Consider the following 16,559-nt stretch of genomic DNA (forward strand, 5'->3'; position numbering starts at 1 on the left):
TGGATTCATCTCAGTAAACTCTGGGCACCTCATGGAGCTGTTCATGCCAGCAGCCCTCCATCAGTTCTCCCCAAGATTTCAACCTTCCAGTCCTTCTTCACCTCTTTGCTGACCTAAAGAACACTCTCCATGTCTGTGAGGGATGCTGTGCCCTTTTAGACTTCAACAGTCTATGCAGCGTTGACGCTGCACATCAATAACCTCCCTAATAGTGTACACATGTACTGCAATACCTCTTTTCAACCCAAATAATTTCACGGGCTCAGCGTGGCACAGCTAGGCAAGGGTGAATGGGGAAATGGGATGGGGAGAAGTGGAAAACCTTTAACTAGGGTCTATGACCATGTATCTGCAGCACGAATGGCTTCCTGGATTAGAAATGTATTTGAAACAGCCTCCTGTGGAGGGTGATACAGAACTCAGCTTAACTCTTCACAACCTCAAGATCCAACAGCCCCAGCCTAAATCCTCACAGGAGATGTTTCTCCTGAAGGGTGGTAGCATGGCATTTGTATTTTGGATGCAAGCTGCTGCGGAAGGAGGTGGTAGGCAGATACCTACATAAACCATAGTTAGCATGGCTGGGCTTCAGCCATAGGCCTGGATCATTCTGTAAGGACACGGGCAGACTGGATAGCAGAAGAGCCTTGCTTCTGACACAGATCAGTGATGACATCCTCATATCCATTAACAAGATGCTTGTTGTTAAACTATTTCATCAGCTGGCCTGGTTTCCTTCTGGCAGTGTCTATGTTGTTTTGTTCAAACTGACTACATGCTGAAAAGGGACTAAGATCAGCCAGTCATGGTATCAGAGAACATGGGGCTGTACAATGACTTCCCTTCAGAGGATCTGGGATTCCCTTTTAGTTGTGCTTCCTCCTTGTTAATGTATGCCTGCCCCTATGCCAAATAATTGCTGAGCAGTTCACGAGGAACGTCTGTTGCAGTTGCAGAGATGGAAGCCAGAGAAGGTCATGGACACAGCCCATTTTGTCAACAGCCCAGGAAAAGGAAACCTGGGAGCACAACTGCAAACAGGAGGAGGAGCACTGTCTCTATATACGGCTACTGGGCACAGTCTTGGGTATAAAGTGATTTCCCAAGGCATATGTCCACATGAATCCCAGGGAACTGGGATTGTTTTGTCTGAAGAAGAGGAGGCTCAGGGGACCATATTGGCCTCTACAATTCTCTTTTTTCAGGTATCTAGCAGTAGGACGAGAGGTAATGGATTCAAATTGCACCATGGGTTGGATATCAAGAAAAGTTTCCTATCAGAAAGAGTGGTGATGCATTGGAACAGGAAGCCCAGGGGTGGGTGGTGGAGTCATCATCCCTGGAGGTATTCAAGAAACATGCAGATGTGGCACTGAGGGACACAGTGAGCATGGTAGGAATGGGTTGATAGTTGGACTACAGTGGTGTTTTCCAGCCTTAATATTCTACATTTCTGTGATCTATACTTTAAAGGTTCCTTACCGTGTCTGGTATAGCTGTAGAGAAAACATTGTTTTGGAAGGATTTTCCAACCAGTCCTTCCAAACATGTCTCCAGAGCTGGCCCTCCTTCCTGCCTTTGAGGACGGAAAGGATACTGAGACCTAAGACACCTTTCACATCGTGCACCTCTTTCCCCTCAGCTGACAACTAATGGAGACTGACATAGGCATATATCTTGCATCAACTCTGAGTTCATCTAGGATGAGAAAATCTGATTCCATCATCATTCTCCTTTCTGAGACAGAAGGCAGCATTGAGGGATACCTTATTATTACAAGTAAAAAAACATAATACTATCAAGAAGCATAGACAGAAGAGACAGGCAGAGATGTAAATAGCACAAGTATTTATTCAGATACTTAGATTTACATAACTTAAGTTTCTCCAAAGCATACATATGTTGGACCAAATCCTGCTCTCAGCAATGGTGATTTAAATTAGGAATGATTTAATTCAACCAAGTGGGATAGTACCAGATTTACAGCTGTGTATCAATGCATTTTGACTCATCATGTTCGAAGTAGTATCTGGGTGGTTTAGAGAAAGAAAAGGAGAGCAGATCAGGAAAGTATCATCCTTTATTCAAGACACTGCAAAGACTGATCCTGATGGCAACTCCAATGGAAGCTTCCATTAAAGAGAAAACCAAAAGCAGTGTTCTCATTTCAAGTGCTTTCCCTTCGCACTTCTCCAAATTACACTGACAGTAACTTCTGGTCAAGTCACAAATGATCCCCAGAAGGAAGAATTTCTTGTGTTTCATCTCTCTCACCAAGACAAGTAGAAGCGTAAGGAAACTGGGAAAGGTATCATAAATGCCAAAAGCAACTAAGCCTCAAAGTTGACAAGGGACAGACTGGTGTACTATACAATGAACAGACAGACCATTAAGGATCAGCTCACTTATAAAATACATATTTACGAGCACAAATGGCAGATTTATAATGACATATTGGAAACCTAGGAAATACGCAGCTATCTTTTGCTATAATAAAGCCTGTTCCCATTCCAGCAGCTCTAGTGGGCTAGGAATCACCCTCTTTGTATAAAGGGCAGAGGAGTGTTGCACCTCAGTACAGACTTCACAGGAGCAATATTCACTGTTCTTAGAGAACACTCTCAAAAACATACTGGGAAATGATCCCTTGCTGGGTAAGCTGAAGCGCCCTGACTGCACAGCATCTGCTTCGCAATATTTTTGTTTCAACTGCAATGTGGTCCCTACATAGTCGTAGCTGTATTCCTAGCATCTGCAGATTACCTGCTGGGAATACTGAATGAAACCCAATTTGGATTTTGCTGCAACAGTGTTGTGTAACATAGCAGAGAGACACATGTCAAAAGCAAGCTTTTATGGAAAAGATTAACTGGTTTAATTCCTGATCTCCTGGGATGCTATTTTTCTGTGTATATGCCTATGTAGTGACAGAGAATTCAGCCTTATGGCACGGAACTAGTCAACCAGCCTCCACCAACACAAACACATGCCCAGCTTGGCTGCCTCTGACCCTCTTTCCAAGGGTGTCTCTGGCCCAGAGCCACTGTGCAATCAAAGGAAGAGTTCTGTTAGCGGACATTGTGTGCTGGCAGCTGACAGCGCAGTACATCGCTGCTAGTAAATCTTCTGTAGGTCTCCAATTTCCAACATGTTAAGTCTGAAGACTCCCACTCTGTGTGGAAGCTGTGTTCAGAGCCACTGCTCAGGAGCAAACACTGATAGCATTATCACAATACAGTTGTGGAGATAATACTCTGTATACACTGGAAACACAGCTATCATGCTAGAGCTATATACTTCCCTCCATTTACTAAAAATATTGAGGATGGATACATTACAGTCGTTTGCAAACATGCAACGTATTGAGTTTTGAGCACTGTTGTGTTCCTAAGGAAAACACCAGTCACATCTGAGGGTACAACTGAGCACAGTGCAGAGCCAGAATGAGCAGCTATCCAAGCACAACCAGGATGGGCCACTTTAGGATGAAATCTACTGAAAAAAAAAAGAAAATTGCAAAGGGGTTGTGCATGTAGGTCTAGAGCATAGATAGAGTACAGATAATTTAGATTAGATGGATAGATTAGAGCATAGATAGTTTGGGGCATAGCACGTATACAGCTAATTTGAGCACTGCTGCTGCATCTTGGTGTATTCATCTCTGAAATTAATCTACCATGAAGAGCTGCAGGCTGTAAATTTAAGGAAAGATTCAGGCAGGTTTGAAACTCATTCATACAGACCAGAAGCCTCCCTGCTTTACACAGGGAAAGTTTGGGCTTCTTTGTACAAAAATGTTTTTCTGAAAAACAACAGGTTGAATTTTCAGTAGACTCGTCATATAGTTTATGGTCAGGAGTTCCATGCCCTTAATTGTCTACTAATTAGTTTTACTAACTCCAACAGAATAAACAAAAGAAGGGTAAAAAACCAAACCCAACTCAACACATAATCTACTAGCATGAAAAAACAGATCCAATGAGTTTGCAAAAACCGATTCAAAGAGATAAGAATGGCCAGCTGATTAATTTTGGCGGTTCTTTAAGTGCCTGAAAACATTTCAATCTGTTATAATTGTATAAAACAGAGCAATGAAAGCCCAAATTCACAGGTAAGCCCCAGGAAACCCAGAAGTTGACTTATTTCCTTTCTCAAGGACAAACTCTTTAGCTTCTCATTTCTTAATAGATCTACAGAAGGAAAGGCAGTGACTCTACCAGGAGCTGAGTGGCACTCAGCTCAGGGTGTGAACAGAATAACTGGAGGCATATTTACTATTTTTACTTCCAGTAGCATAGGAAAAGGCATCTTTACTCCTATTTACCACCAAAGACACCCAATAGTCAGCAGAAAAGTGAACTGCAACAAGTCTGAGAACTATTCTGACAGAGAACCTACTCTTCCAGGGTAATGGAAATCCAGTGTAAGCCAGGACAAAATTCATACAGAAATTTCAACTCTTGTTGGAATGCTAAAAAGGGATTATTTAAGTTGGAGCTGAGACCTTCAAACACATGGTTAAGTTCAAACCTCTTAAATTTAGCACTTAAGACTCTACCAAATCCACTGATCTCAATAGGCTGTATGAAAGTATAATGCATATATTAGCAGTTTCAAAGATTTTTTGGAATCAGTGGAAAACTCTAGCATGGTTATAATCTCTCTCTCTCTCTGAAATTAGCAATAGCAGCTGCCCAAATGACTATCAGACAATCCAGAAAGCATTCAGCTGTTCCTCCAAAATAGGGACTGTGGCCTGGGGTTGGACAGAAACAAGCTGGGGTCAAGCAGAGGATGTGCCAAGCATTTCTGCATACTGCTGTTAATCAAATAGCACACAGCACATTTACAGCTTAGCTTCAGCCACAGGCTCCACAGCACGGATGTGGACACTGGGAAGGCAGAACCAGGAGAGAGGCAGCTCCTTGCTGCAGTTGTCTTCATGGAATTTGATATTCAGATAGAAATCGCCCGTGTAGAGGAAAAGAAGTGCTCCAAAGTACACAGAGTCTTTGGTTGGCTTTACCTGCAATAGCAAATGTGAAAATCAGTAAAATTAAACAAGCAACAAAACAAAATAATTGCACTTTGCAAGCCAGTAGCTCCTTAAAATTATCTCAAAGCACTCTAGAAATATTCATAAATTAAACATCTCATTATCACCTTCCCACAAAACGAAGTAAATTTCTTGACCCTATTCTAGCAATGGTAAAATGAGAAATTAAAATCCTGTGTTATTCAGTCACGCAGCAGTGATGTGGCACAGCTCAAACCAGAAGACCTCCAGTAGTCACTGATTTCAAAGCCCATTTGGTTTAAGGCAAAAGCCACCCATAATGTCCTGAATAATCAGGAGCATCTTCCCTTAGACTGCATTCATCGGAATTGACATTAAAGGTCTAAATCATGGCTGTGAACTCGTGCTAAACACATGGATAAACACCATTTAACAACCTAGCAGTAACTAAATTCGCCCCCACTTATTATGCAGACACAATCTGACTGCAAATTCTAATCAGAAATCTTTAATATTCGCTCCCACCAAAATAAGTTTATGGGATATATCCCCAAAACAGTGGGTTTTTACCTGTCCAAACTGAACACTGCACCGTTGTCTACATTTATATATCTCCCTTCATCACCAAACCATTTATGATCCATATCTTTATTGCCCATCTCTTGCTCCACCATTTCAGCAACACACTCGAGTAATTTTTAACTTTATCAAGCTTAACCTACAATTATTCAGCATGTTCTACTGTTTCAATAAACACCTGCTTCCACAAGATGTTAAATCCGTTTTCAGAATGCCTAGAACCAGGTTAAAGTTACTGCAGATATGAAACACTGAGCTGGCACAAAGTCATACCATTGGATGGAATTTGTTTGAGAGATTGTGAAGAGACAATGTCAGTCCAGCAGAACAGACTCAATTAATGGCAACTGATGCTCCTCAGTAGTAGTCTTCACTCTATCAAGACCATCCTACCAGTTCCATTCTGCTCTCTGGACCCTGAATAATTTCTCAAGATATCAGTACCCTACTCCCCCAGGTAGGCTTGTGCCCATGTACTTTCTTTTTACTTGAATATTCAGTGATAATGGGCTTTCTTTAGTCATCCCCAAACCCTTCAGTGTCCATCACAATACAGAGTCCAGAGCTGACTCCAATTGACTGTGACACAACACAGGTCAGCCAAGCTGAGACCCAAACCCACCTACCAAGGAAACTCTGGCATTGCATCCACAAGCACTATGCTGTCCAGGTGTGCACGACTTGACTGGAATCAGGGGAAAAAAATGCTAGCAAAGGACATCACTGGGAAATGAGCTGTTTGCTTCTGTTTTCTTCTGTTCCAGGCTTTTTTGGACTTTCACTGCCAGGCCCTTTAGCCAGCAGACATGTATCCCTTAGAGCCACCTGGGATATTAGGCTTCTTTGCTGCCTAAAATCCTGCTCCTACACCAGAACCTGGCTATTCACAAGTGTTAGTATCATCAGAGCTGGCAGAGCCCAGATTCCCTTTGGCTTTGGTGCCAATCACTTTTGCTGACCTACAGCAAACTTGTGTCAGCATCGTACAGTCCTAGTGAGTAATGAGAGCCGTCACAGCTGTTGTACTGACCCACGTCCTTGGCACCTCACCTCCTCGCTGGGTACAAGCGTGTGCCCTCTGGCATTGTGTCTGGACATGCAGAACATCAAATAGTCTCCCCTCCTCCTCCCTTTTCCTCCTGCTTGGGCTGCTTGCCTTATTTTTGCCTAACTGGAATTGATGCGTGCAGAGAAGGACAGAGGTAGGCACTAATGCAAGTAATGGGTGGAGATGAGCAGCAAATGAAGCCCCCAGTCCATTTTTTCCTTAATCTAGTTGCCCCATGGAGAAATATCTGTTAAAGCACTAATCACAGCTCTTGACAGGCAGAAAGGTTGTGTCTTCAGGCACATCAACATCAACACGGTCTCTTCATCTCTTTCAGGTTCTGCCTATGTGTTAGCAGTCCCCACCTTTATGCCATGAGCCTATTCAGCACTCACCTTTTCTTCATTTCTTCACTGTAAGTGGGAAGAATCAGTGAGGCAGGTAGTGATACGTGACCAGATCTGCTTGCAGAGGGCCAGATCCAAACTGATTGCTATACTGCACACAGGACTCATTTTGAGAGTAAACAACGCACATTTTGGTGTCTCTATGCACTCCAGGTATGCAAATTGTTGTCTGAAAAGTGGATATTTTGCCCCATGTGCAATAAGTCAATCATCACACAACCAGGAGATTCATTGCTTATTTATTTCAGGATTGCACAAGCCTAGGTGCTCAGTGGTTTCTGGCAGATCAAGTGCACACTCTGAACTAACTATCTGCACAACATTTACACACAGACGTTAGGAATTAGTGATTTTTCAGCCCATTTTCCTCATGGTGATTGGTTAGTAATTTTCATACAACTGTAAGGGTTCGTGGACCTTTGGTTTCATTGCCAAGCTTGGTGCCTCAGTGGCAGTGAAGGGATGCCAAGGGCCTTGCACAGATGTGTACTCAAGTTGGATATAACCTACTGGAGCTGACATCCACCATCCTAGTGACTGCAATACATGCCTCAGCTAATTAGAGAGAAACATGAAGACTGCATACTCATGCCTGACCCAAGCTGAATTTGTATTGTTGATTGATCTAGCAGCACACAGGCCTGGAAGTCTCATCACCTAGACACTATCTTGTATGTTGTCCCAATTTGGAATGATGTTATGCACAGCTCAATCAAGCCACAGAGTCCAAAGAGATCTTACTATAATTCCACCAAATCCTCTGCACGTAAACCTTGCTTACATTCCAGGAAAACATGACTGAAGATTCAAGAAAGAAATATTCCTCCAGGACAGAAGAAAAATTAAATTGCTAGCTCCATCCTAATCCTTCCCTGATTCAGGCTACCATGTGGGACTGATCCCTCGGAACTAACTACTAATTATTTATACTGCTGAAGTACTGAGGCAACTCAGTTGGAGATTAGGGCTCATGCCAGCTAATGTACACTGCCCCCAAAGAGTTTACAGCGTGAGCAGAAGTGCCAAGAAAACTAATTTGGCCAGATGGGCCACAGAGGACCTGCCAGAAGTGAGCAAATGTTCGTCATAGCTTCTGAGCTGATTCAAAATGACCATCTCCTAATGAGATTCTCCCCATCTTCCACTACCAATCATCTGAGCTACTGTGAGATAACACACCCAGGAAAAAAAACCCAACCTGCTTGAGAACAGTAATGGCAAAAGCAGGAACAACAAGGGAAGATAAATTATTGGTAGTTACAGGAATCTCTGTAGAATATCACTTTTTTTTTTTTTTTTTTGGCTTGAAGTAGCTCTGTCTGATCAATTAATTAGTCAAAACACTGCTAAGAAATAAGAATCTTTAATAATATGGCTAAAGTTAAACTTCAGATTGCAAAGCGAGATAAAGCAGAAGTATTAGAATGTGTGGGCACCCATCATGTTACCTCCCGTTTCAAAATCTCACACTAAAAAAATGCATACTGTCTAAATGATAGCCTATGAAGTCACCTTTTCTGCTAAATACAGGCATAGACAGGTAAGATTTATCAAATTAAAAGTTAATTTTAAAAATAAAGACTTTATGTAATTTAAAATGTATGAAAATATCCAAATATTTCCTAAAATTTTGAGCAAAAGACTATGTTTTTTGAGGTAGTATATCCTAGCAGAGCCTTTGGGGCACAAATGCAGACTGCTGCTCTGAACAGAAGTGGGAGCACAAAGAGATGAATAGAATTACTCAGGATGGAAAAGACATCAAAGATCATCAAGTCCAAGAATAAGCACTACCTCCAAGAGAAATCATCTACCTTCAAGTGATAAGAAAGTGAAAAACAAAGTTTTTACCCTTAAAAATAAACCCTCTGATCATTCTGCGGGGCAGTGTATGTACGCTAAAAATCCCTGTTCAGATTCTTTGTCTTCCAAACAGATGCAGAAAATGGTTTGAAACTTTTTAGTCTGAAAATAACAAAAACAATTTGTGATTTGTTCAGTGTTAAGGCATTAGGCTTCATAAGAAGTTAACAGTGAGGAAAGCAGAGGGATGTTTTATTTTTCCTGAGAGGTCACATTCAACCGAGCACTAATATTGTTGCTATTTCTCCATCATTATGACAACAGACCAAATTTTTAGGGTCTGAGAAGTATCTCGCTGTAATACCTGATGTTCCCACTTGTTCTTGACCACACACTACTGTAACGCCAAAGCACACACTGGCTCTTCATCCTCCCTCCCTCCCGGCTCAGCAGTGCAATAAATCATGTCACCACCTCCTTGCTAGTGTCAGTGTAATGTCAGCCCAATTAGCCCAAACTGCTGACGAATGTAGTTTGAGATAAACTGGCCAACTTTGCATGGCAACAAATACTCGCAGGATCAGACCTGCAGAAGACGGGAGCATCTTGCTGCAGAGGGGCAAAACTGGGAAATGGCAGCATTTCAAGGCATCTCCATTAAATGAGCAAAATCACAATGTGCCAGCAACCTCAGTTTATAAAAATAATGAACACACGTTTAATAACTTCAAGAGGGTAACACGGAGCTACACCAGCTGGGAATCTCATCCAAAGTCTGAGCTTTAATTTATAAATAAGAGACATGGAATCTCTTTCATCTCATCCAACTATGAGCTTCTTCAGCTTCTTTACCAGTGTCTGAGCTTCTGTCAAACGTGGAGTATGAACGCAGTTGTGAGTATGTTCATTCCTCCCTGAAGCATCAAATGCACAAACCAGGACTTTATTCTTGTTCTTGTATTCTGAAATATTTTTTCCACTACTGAATTAATGATTACAGAAGATGAAAGGGCCTCTGACAGCATTAGATCCACTGTTTGTAAGAACTTTCTTCCATGATCAGGGCTCTATTCCTCAAAGAAATGTGACTAAGCATTTTCATTAGCAGCCTGCGCAGGACATGTATCAACACTGCACAACGTGAAGTGCAGCACTTCTTCAGAGTAAACATTCTCTTCTTTTCACCCTTTTGGATGAGAAGGAGGACAAACATCGGAAAACAAGTCCATGTTTTTTACTTTCTGGGTACTGTGTTTACAGTGAGAATGTTTAAATACTGAAAACAGGGAATGTAACGTATGAGGAGGCTGCCTGGGCAGCACAAGAGATGTGACCCCATGACTTCTTGCCCTTAGGAGACTCAATCAGAAGGTAGGAACACATGCTGACGTCTCCCTTTTCCCTCATTAGCCTGAAGGGTCAGCCCTTCGGCAGCTGGATATCCACACACTACCCATATTGTCAGAAAGGGAGTCAAAGGAAGCTGTCTCATGATTATTTCTGTTGACATATCTCAATTATTCAGCTATGAATATATGGATGCTAATCCATTAAAATTCAAGCTGATGGTTTATTCCATGCTCATTATCTTCTAGATATATTTCCTTCCCATGGTATGTAATTGAAAAATACGCACAGTAACTGTTCCTGTGGTTAACCTTTAGTTCCTTTCTTACTAAGCTTCACCTAAATATGCAGTTTTGACAGGTACATTTTATTAGCAATGTGAAGAGCTGACCTAAGCAAAGGTCCTAAGCACAATCCTCAACAGTCAACCTTCACTTCTTGTTTATAAGTCACCAGAGACATTGCTTACTCCACTCTGTCATATTGGTTCATGCTTTTCACTCCTCTGATTTTTTTGTCATCGTTGGTTTTTGGGAAAGAATGCAACAAATTGTAGTTATATTCGAGAACTATTTTCAGTGTTTTGCTTCATAAGCCAAAAAACTCCTGGACATGGAATTTCTAAATAGCAATCTGAGAGAAAAGTTAAAAATCCAATTATTTTAAATAGGAACTTTTTGTCCCATTTTAAGCGTGATTTCTGCATTTCTGTTTCTCTTTTTTTTCATAGTAAAAATAAAGCTAAGTGAGTAGGAAATGAACCAACTCATCTTTCCGGTCATTAATGTTTAGTGGGTTATTTTTTTTGTCCTTCCTTGGGATCTAACTAAAATTAATTTGATGATTTCCTTGGCTTAGCCTGGGGGACTAATTCTCATGCTCTGAAGAGAAAAAGTTACTTAAAATCTATTACTGTGGGCTGCACTGGATGGCTCAAGAGACAGGCAATATGACATTACACATATTTTCTAGGTTACTCATTTACATCTTGCCAAACCTGGAGTGACCAAAAGTTACTGTCTCCAATAGTTTGCTGGTGGCTTGCACTACAGGCAATTACAGTCTTAAACCATCTCAGAAAGATGTTTCTATCATCTCCCCAAGCCTACAGCCCTTTAGCAATAGCTGCCATAATTGTGGCATTTTCCATAAATTAATCTGCCTTATGAAGCACAGTTGAGTAATGTTACTCTTTTATGTAAACACACATCATCCAGAACAGTGATACCTTTGACAGAAAAACTTACAGAATCGATGTAGAAAGTGTTGGATCCCACAAAAGTGATGGCATCCTGCAGCTCATAGTTGTGCACCCCATTCTGGTAATCCTGGTAGGGCGTCATGGTGAGTGCGAAGGGTCCCACGCTGTGCTTGCTCCAGTTGGTCAGCTTCACCTGCAGTGGGACTGGGTCACCCACTTTGCAGTCCACCACCACATCGCAGTCGCAAAGCTTGCCATCAACGAGGATATCTGTAAAACAAGAAGATAATTCCACATTAAGTTTGGCTCCTGCTTTGGAAACAGTGTTAATTTTTAATCATTAGGAAACTTAGCAACAAAAAATAACCTAAACAAAACCAAAAGCGCATAACAGTTGGGTGGTCCAGTGTGGAGCTGGACTTGATGATCCTTCTGGGTCCCTTCCAACTCATGATATTACATAATTACAAGATTCTACGACAGTCAGCCTTAGGAAAAGGCAGTGCTGCAGAGTTGTATACAGCAGTACTGCAGGAAATGACTTGCAACAACCAGCTCATGAAGGTTTGATATCCATCCATGTTGAGAGAGCTGTGAAGAAAAATGAGTACACTCTATACAAAGGCAGCAGAAGAAATCTTTTAATCAGCTCCATCTGACCTCCTCCTAAAAGCCAAAGCCACCGATACTTATGCTTCTCTTGCCCATAAGCAGCATCAGGTGAAGGGAAATGTAAATAGGAGTCATCAATACAAGTTGAGGCTGGATAGATCCTGGGCTGGATGTCCACGCTCACATGTTACAGCCAGAAGTACATCTTCCTGTATCGAGGTGACCTTTTGGAGCAGGACAGACACTGCCAGAACTTGCAGTGTAACACATATACTATCACCCACATAATAAGAAACAAAAAAGGGATTTTGAAATTAGACAGCGACACTACAAGCTTGTTCACTCTTTGTGCTTTAATTCATATTGGGATTTCTATTTTTAACTTTCTACTTCTCTTTCCTTTACTGGGATAGCAGAAAAATATAGAGCCTCTAAATTGGTTACTACTGGGACAATGACAGCCGAAGTGATGTATCCACTAACATTGGCATTTGCTTATACAGAACCAAAATGTTTCTTTAGGAACACACTATGGAATTGCTAGTCCAATTCCCTGCTCCGAAAGGGCTCCCAGTTGTGCAGTATTACAGTGTTTTTCAGACGAGGGTTATCTCCAATGCACTATTAATACAGAAACATTTCTATTTCACTGTGGGTTCATGTTCATAGATAAGAGAAAGCCCTGGGCACATGTAAGAAAGCGTCCTCTCTGTGAATACCTATCCCCACAATATCACATGCCCAAGAGGCATTTCCATCACTTCAGCTCTTCCTCAGTCGCCTGCCTTATGATAGACAGCATATTATTCCTCTGCCAACAGCACCACATTTACATTAGTAATATCTCCTCTTCAAGAAAAGAAACTCTTTTTATGATTCAGGAACTTTCAGAGAGAAAAACATTTTATACTGAGGTGATTCATTTTTAGTTTTATTTTTTAAACTTATTTTTGTTTTGTTGCCTTAGCAGAAAAAAAACCCACAAAATGATGCACGTTCTCGTGATACCCTTTAGCATGGCAAACTGAACAAGCTTCAGTATAGCAACTAAAGAGAAAGAATTAGTGCCAAAGAAGAAAGTAGTCAGAAAGGGACATTAGTTCCAGAGGCGCAAAACTGAAAACTCCTCATTGCCCAAATCTGCCCCATGCAGCATCATCACATCCCAAATCCAAGTGGCTTGGAAGAGGAAACCCCACAGTGCTCAAGCTGTAGCCATCCAATTTCCATGCTGGTGTCCCAGTTGGAATGGTCTCTGTGCCAAAACCCTCCCCTTTCCAAGGGAGATGCCCAGCTCATGATGATGAGAAGGAAAGAGTTTGTGATATCCACTGCATTTTAGGAAAGGGTGAGAAAAACTGATTGGGGTTGGGCTTGTCTTGAATCATAGAATCATTAAGGTTGGAAAAGACCACTAAGATCATCTAGTGTGATCATCCATCCATCACCAACAGTACCCCCTAAACCACGTCCCTAGTTGCAATTGCACACCCTAATGCAAGCAGGATCTCCTGCCCAACGTGATTAAACCACTTCTTGTGGGACTGTCCTGAGATCCTGCAGGCAGATGGTGGTTGCAATGGTATCCCATTACCTGGGATACACTCCAAACTTAACTGACTGACTGTTTTAATCACAAAATTGAGTTTGTATGTATGTGTGCATACAATCTTAGCGCTTCTCAGCTTCCAGCCCGAAAAGCCAAAGTGATGCATTTAAACCAGCTCATGAGTCTAAATCAGCTTGTTTTCAAGCTTCTCCCTACAAGGTGAGTGCTTTCATTTGCAAAATACATCTCTTTTTGACTCGTTCCTCCAGCCAGTGGGTCCCACAGCTGTGAGAGCTCCATGGACCAGTGTGAGCCTTCAGAAACACTCAGCAAGCTAAGTGGATGAATCTGTGTTTTCAAGCTGCTCATCATCTTGTGTTTTAGCTTTAAAACTCAGTGCTCTACTGTAGGAATTATAAATGAGCCCTTTGCCCTCTGTCTCCACCTTTGTAGCTAATAATAGCTCAGAGCACTGCTTGTGCAAAAATAGAAAATCTAAACAAAAGGGAAGCAATTAAGCCTGACTCAACCAGATTAATTTTCTTTCATAGTCATTAAAAAATAAATAAATAAAATCAATTCATTTAAGATTGATTTAAGAGTATGTGCCCACATGAGCTTGTGTACATACTGGGATATTATTTCCTTCCCTCCCAGCACACCCTTCCTTCTTGCAGTACTGCAGCCAAGGAGCTCAATGAGACGTCAGATGAGAAAACACACATGGCTGGCGTGCAAAATACTATGGAAAGGAGTGTTTAAAAACAGTCTCCCTTCATCAGAGGGAACAGCTTGGTTTGACAGGCAGCTTCACTCCCTTCCTGACACAGAAAACATCTCATGGACCATACGGATTTGCTTTAATATTTTCATCCGTGAACAGAGGAAAAGCCATGTGCACAGGGTCCCATTTCTGCAGATTCAGCTCAGTAACACAGATGGCATGTAAAAGCTGAGACTGCTCACACCACTGCTGTGAGAGTGAATCATTACTGGCTTCAGCACACAGGAGCTCTGAATCAGAGGAGACGGTCGCTCACACAGAAGATAGCAGTGGCCATATATCCAGCTTCCCAACATTCAGGCACATGGCAAACACTACTTCAGAAAATTAAAGGAAAGAGTTGAGTGTACACAACGTAAATAAACTGCATAAGAAAGGTGGGAGTTGCAACTCGAGCTGTCACACAAAAAGTAAATAATCATAAATAGAATTATAGAATCACAGAATTATAGAATGGCTTGGCTTGGACCTTAAACACTGTTTAGTTCCAACTTCTTGTTGTGGGTAGGTAGGAAAAGACCAAGCAAATTCCTAATTAAAAGCAAAATCCTTTTAGATATTTCAACAAGCTAACAGAATTCTGCTTCTCCTTTTTCTTTTTTCTCTCTTTTTCTTTTCTTTCTTTCCCCTTTTTCTATCTATTTTTCTTCCTTTTTCTCCTTTTTCTCTCTTGCTTGCTTACCTACATACATTCTCTACAGGAAGCATATAGGGGTGCCAGCATTACCACGCAATACCTGAAAGGCAGTGAAGAACAGAAAGCCTTGTGTTTTTTTCTCACTGAGAGATTTAGCCAAACCTTTCAGGATCTCTACAAACTCACACACTGGAAAAACTATTCCACGGCCCACTTGATAGGCAATGCTGACTTCACAGAGTCACAGAATGGCTTAGCTTGGAAGGGACCTTAAAGATCACCCAGCTCCAACCCCCCTGCTGTAGGCAAGGCTGCCAGCCACTAGATCAGCCAGCCTGTTTCATCACAAGAAGGTTGGGAGGCAACGAAGAGAAAACAACGCATCAGATTATATATAGTGTCTTCCCTTCAGGATCTCAAAACTCTCAAGAAAAAGGCAAGAATGCTCCTAAAGGGAAGACAGCCTCCATTCCACAAGAAAAACATCATTTAACATCACCTACCAAGTGCACTTCAGCTTATATCACCCAAAGGAGCAGCTTGGAAATGAATACCAAATATTATTAACATTTTGCTTTATTTACTCCTCTCATTTTAATACACATTAAGGAGTCCTTGCTACTTGGTCAAGTTTCCAAGTGAGCACTTGTGCTCATTGGACCATTTGTATGATAAGACTTCCAAGTCACAGCTAATTGCATTTCCACACCCAACTCCCCACTTGACACTACGCGAGCTTAATTTTGGAGAGCTGCACGCAAACACACAGTCTCAATGGAAATGCATATTCCAGCACTGCTTATGCTCTTTCCTCAGCTTTGGGTTAATTTAAAAATAAAAACAGGCTGCAGAGGAAGACAACATTGTGTTAATCTTTACACAACTCCCATTAGATGTTTGCTTTTACATTGGATGCTGAATCCCAGCTGATCCAGATACGCTCGCCTCTGCCATTTTCTACAGTGGGAAACCTGGCTCAGGACTTACAGCAAACTTCTTACAGCAGCTTGGCTTTGCACAAACAAGTCCATGAACAAAACTCCAGGCAAGGGATCCCCAATAAATCTCATACAAGTGGTAGAAGAAATCTTCAAGCCCGGCAAAATAAACACTGTTTAGCTGTGCCATGATGGTTTGAGGAATCTCAATCAAGATATATATATATATACATATATATATATATATATATTCAAGATATAGGGTTATATACACATATATATTATGCTGTTGAAACTGTTCCAAACTACTATTTCAATTCATCCTGGTCAGGGAGATCTGAGGTGGAGGGAGGGCATCACCATCATCACCGATGTCTCCAGATAAAGTCCATCAGTCACTTTGATGGAGGAGAGCCAAAGAGCATGATCCCCAGGCCGAGCTGCTCCAGTGAACGTCTCTCTCAGTGATTCAGTTATTCTGTGTTCACCAAACCCAATGTGATGACTAAAACATCTGCTCAGGCCAGCTTAGCTTCTAATTGTCCTAAAAGAGCACTGAAAAAGGGTATGTGGCACTGAGGGATGTGGATAGTGGGCATGGTGATGGTTGGACCAGATAACCTGAGTGATCTTTTCC

General features: G+C 41.6%; 1 protein-coding gene across 5 annotated transcripts in view; it reads right to left on the reverse strand.

The window, feature by feature from the left end:
* Positions 1-1,827: 1,827 nt before the first annotated feature.
* The window catches only part of TRAPPC9 (trafficking protein particle complex 9), a 407,093-nt gene continuing 392,361 nt past the window's right edge, over positions 1,828-16,559 (reverse strand). For all 5 annotated transcript variants that reach the window (XM_015856396.2, XM_015856397.2, XM_032442917.1 and 2 more), the window contains 2 exons: positions 11,449-11,672; positions 1,828-5,026 (listed from right to left, as the gene is read on the reverse strand). In XM_015856396.2, the coding sequence (XP_015711882.1) occupies positions 4,847-5,026; positions 11,449-11,672 (404 nt within the window). In that variant the 3' untranslated portion in view covers positions 1,828-4,846. The remainder of the gene's footprint in view (positions 5,027-11,448; positions 11,673-16,559) is intronic.

Source organism: Coturnix japonica, chromosome 2, assembly GCF_001577835.2.
Source record: "Coturnix japonica isolate 7356 chromosome 2, Coturnix japonica 2.1, whole genome shotgun sequence".
NCBI lineage: Eukaryota > Metazoa > Chordata > Aves > Galliformes > Phasianidae > Coturnix > Coturnix japonica.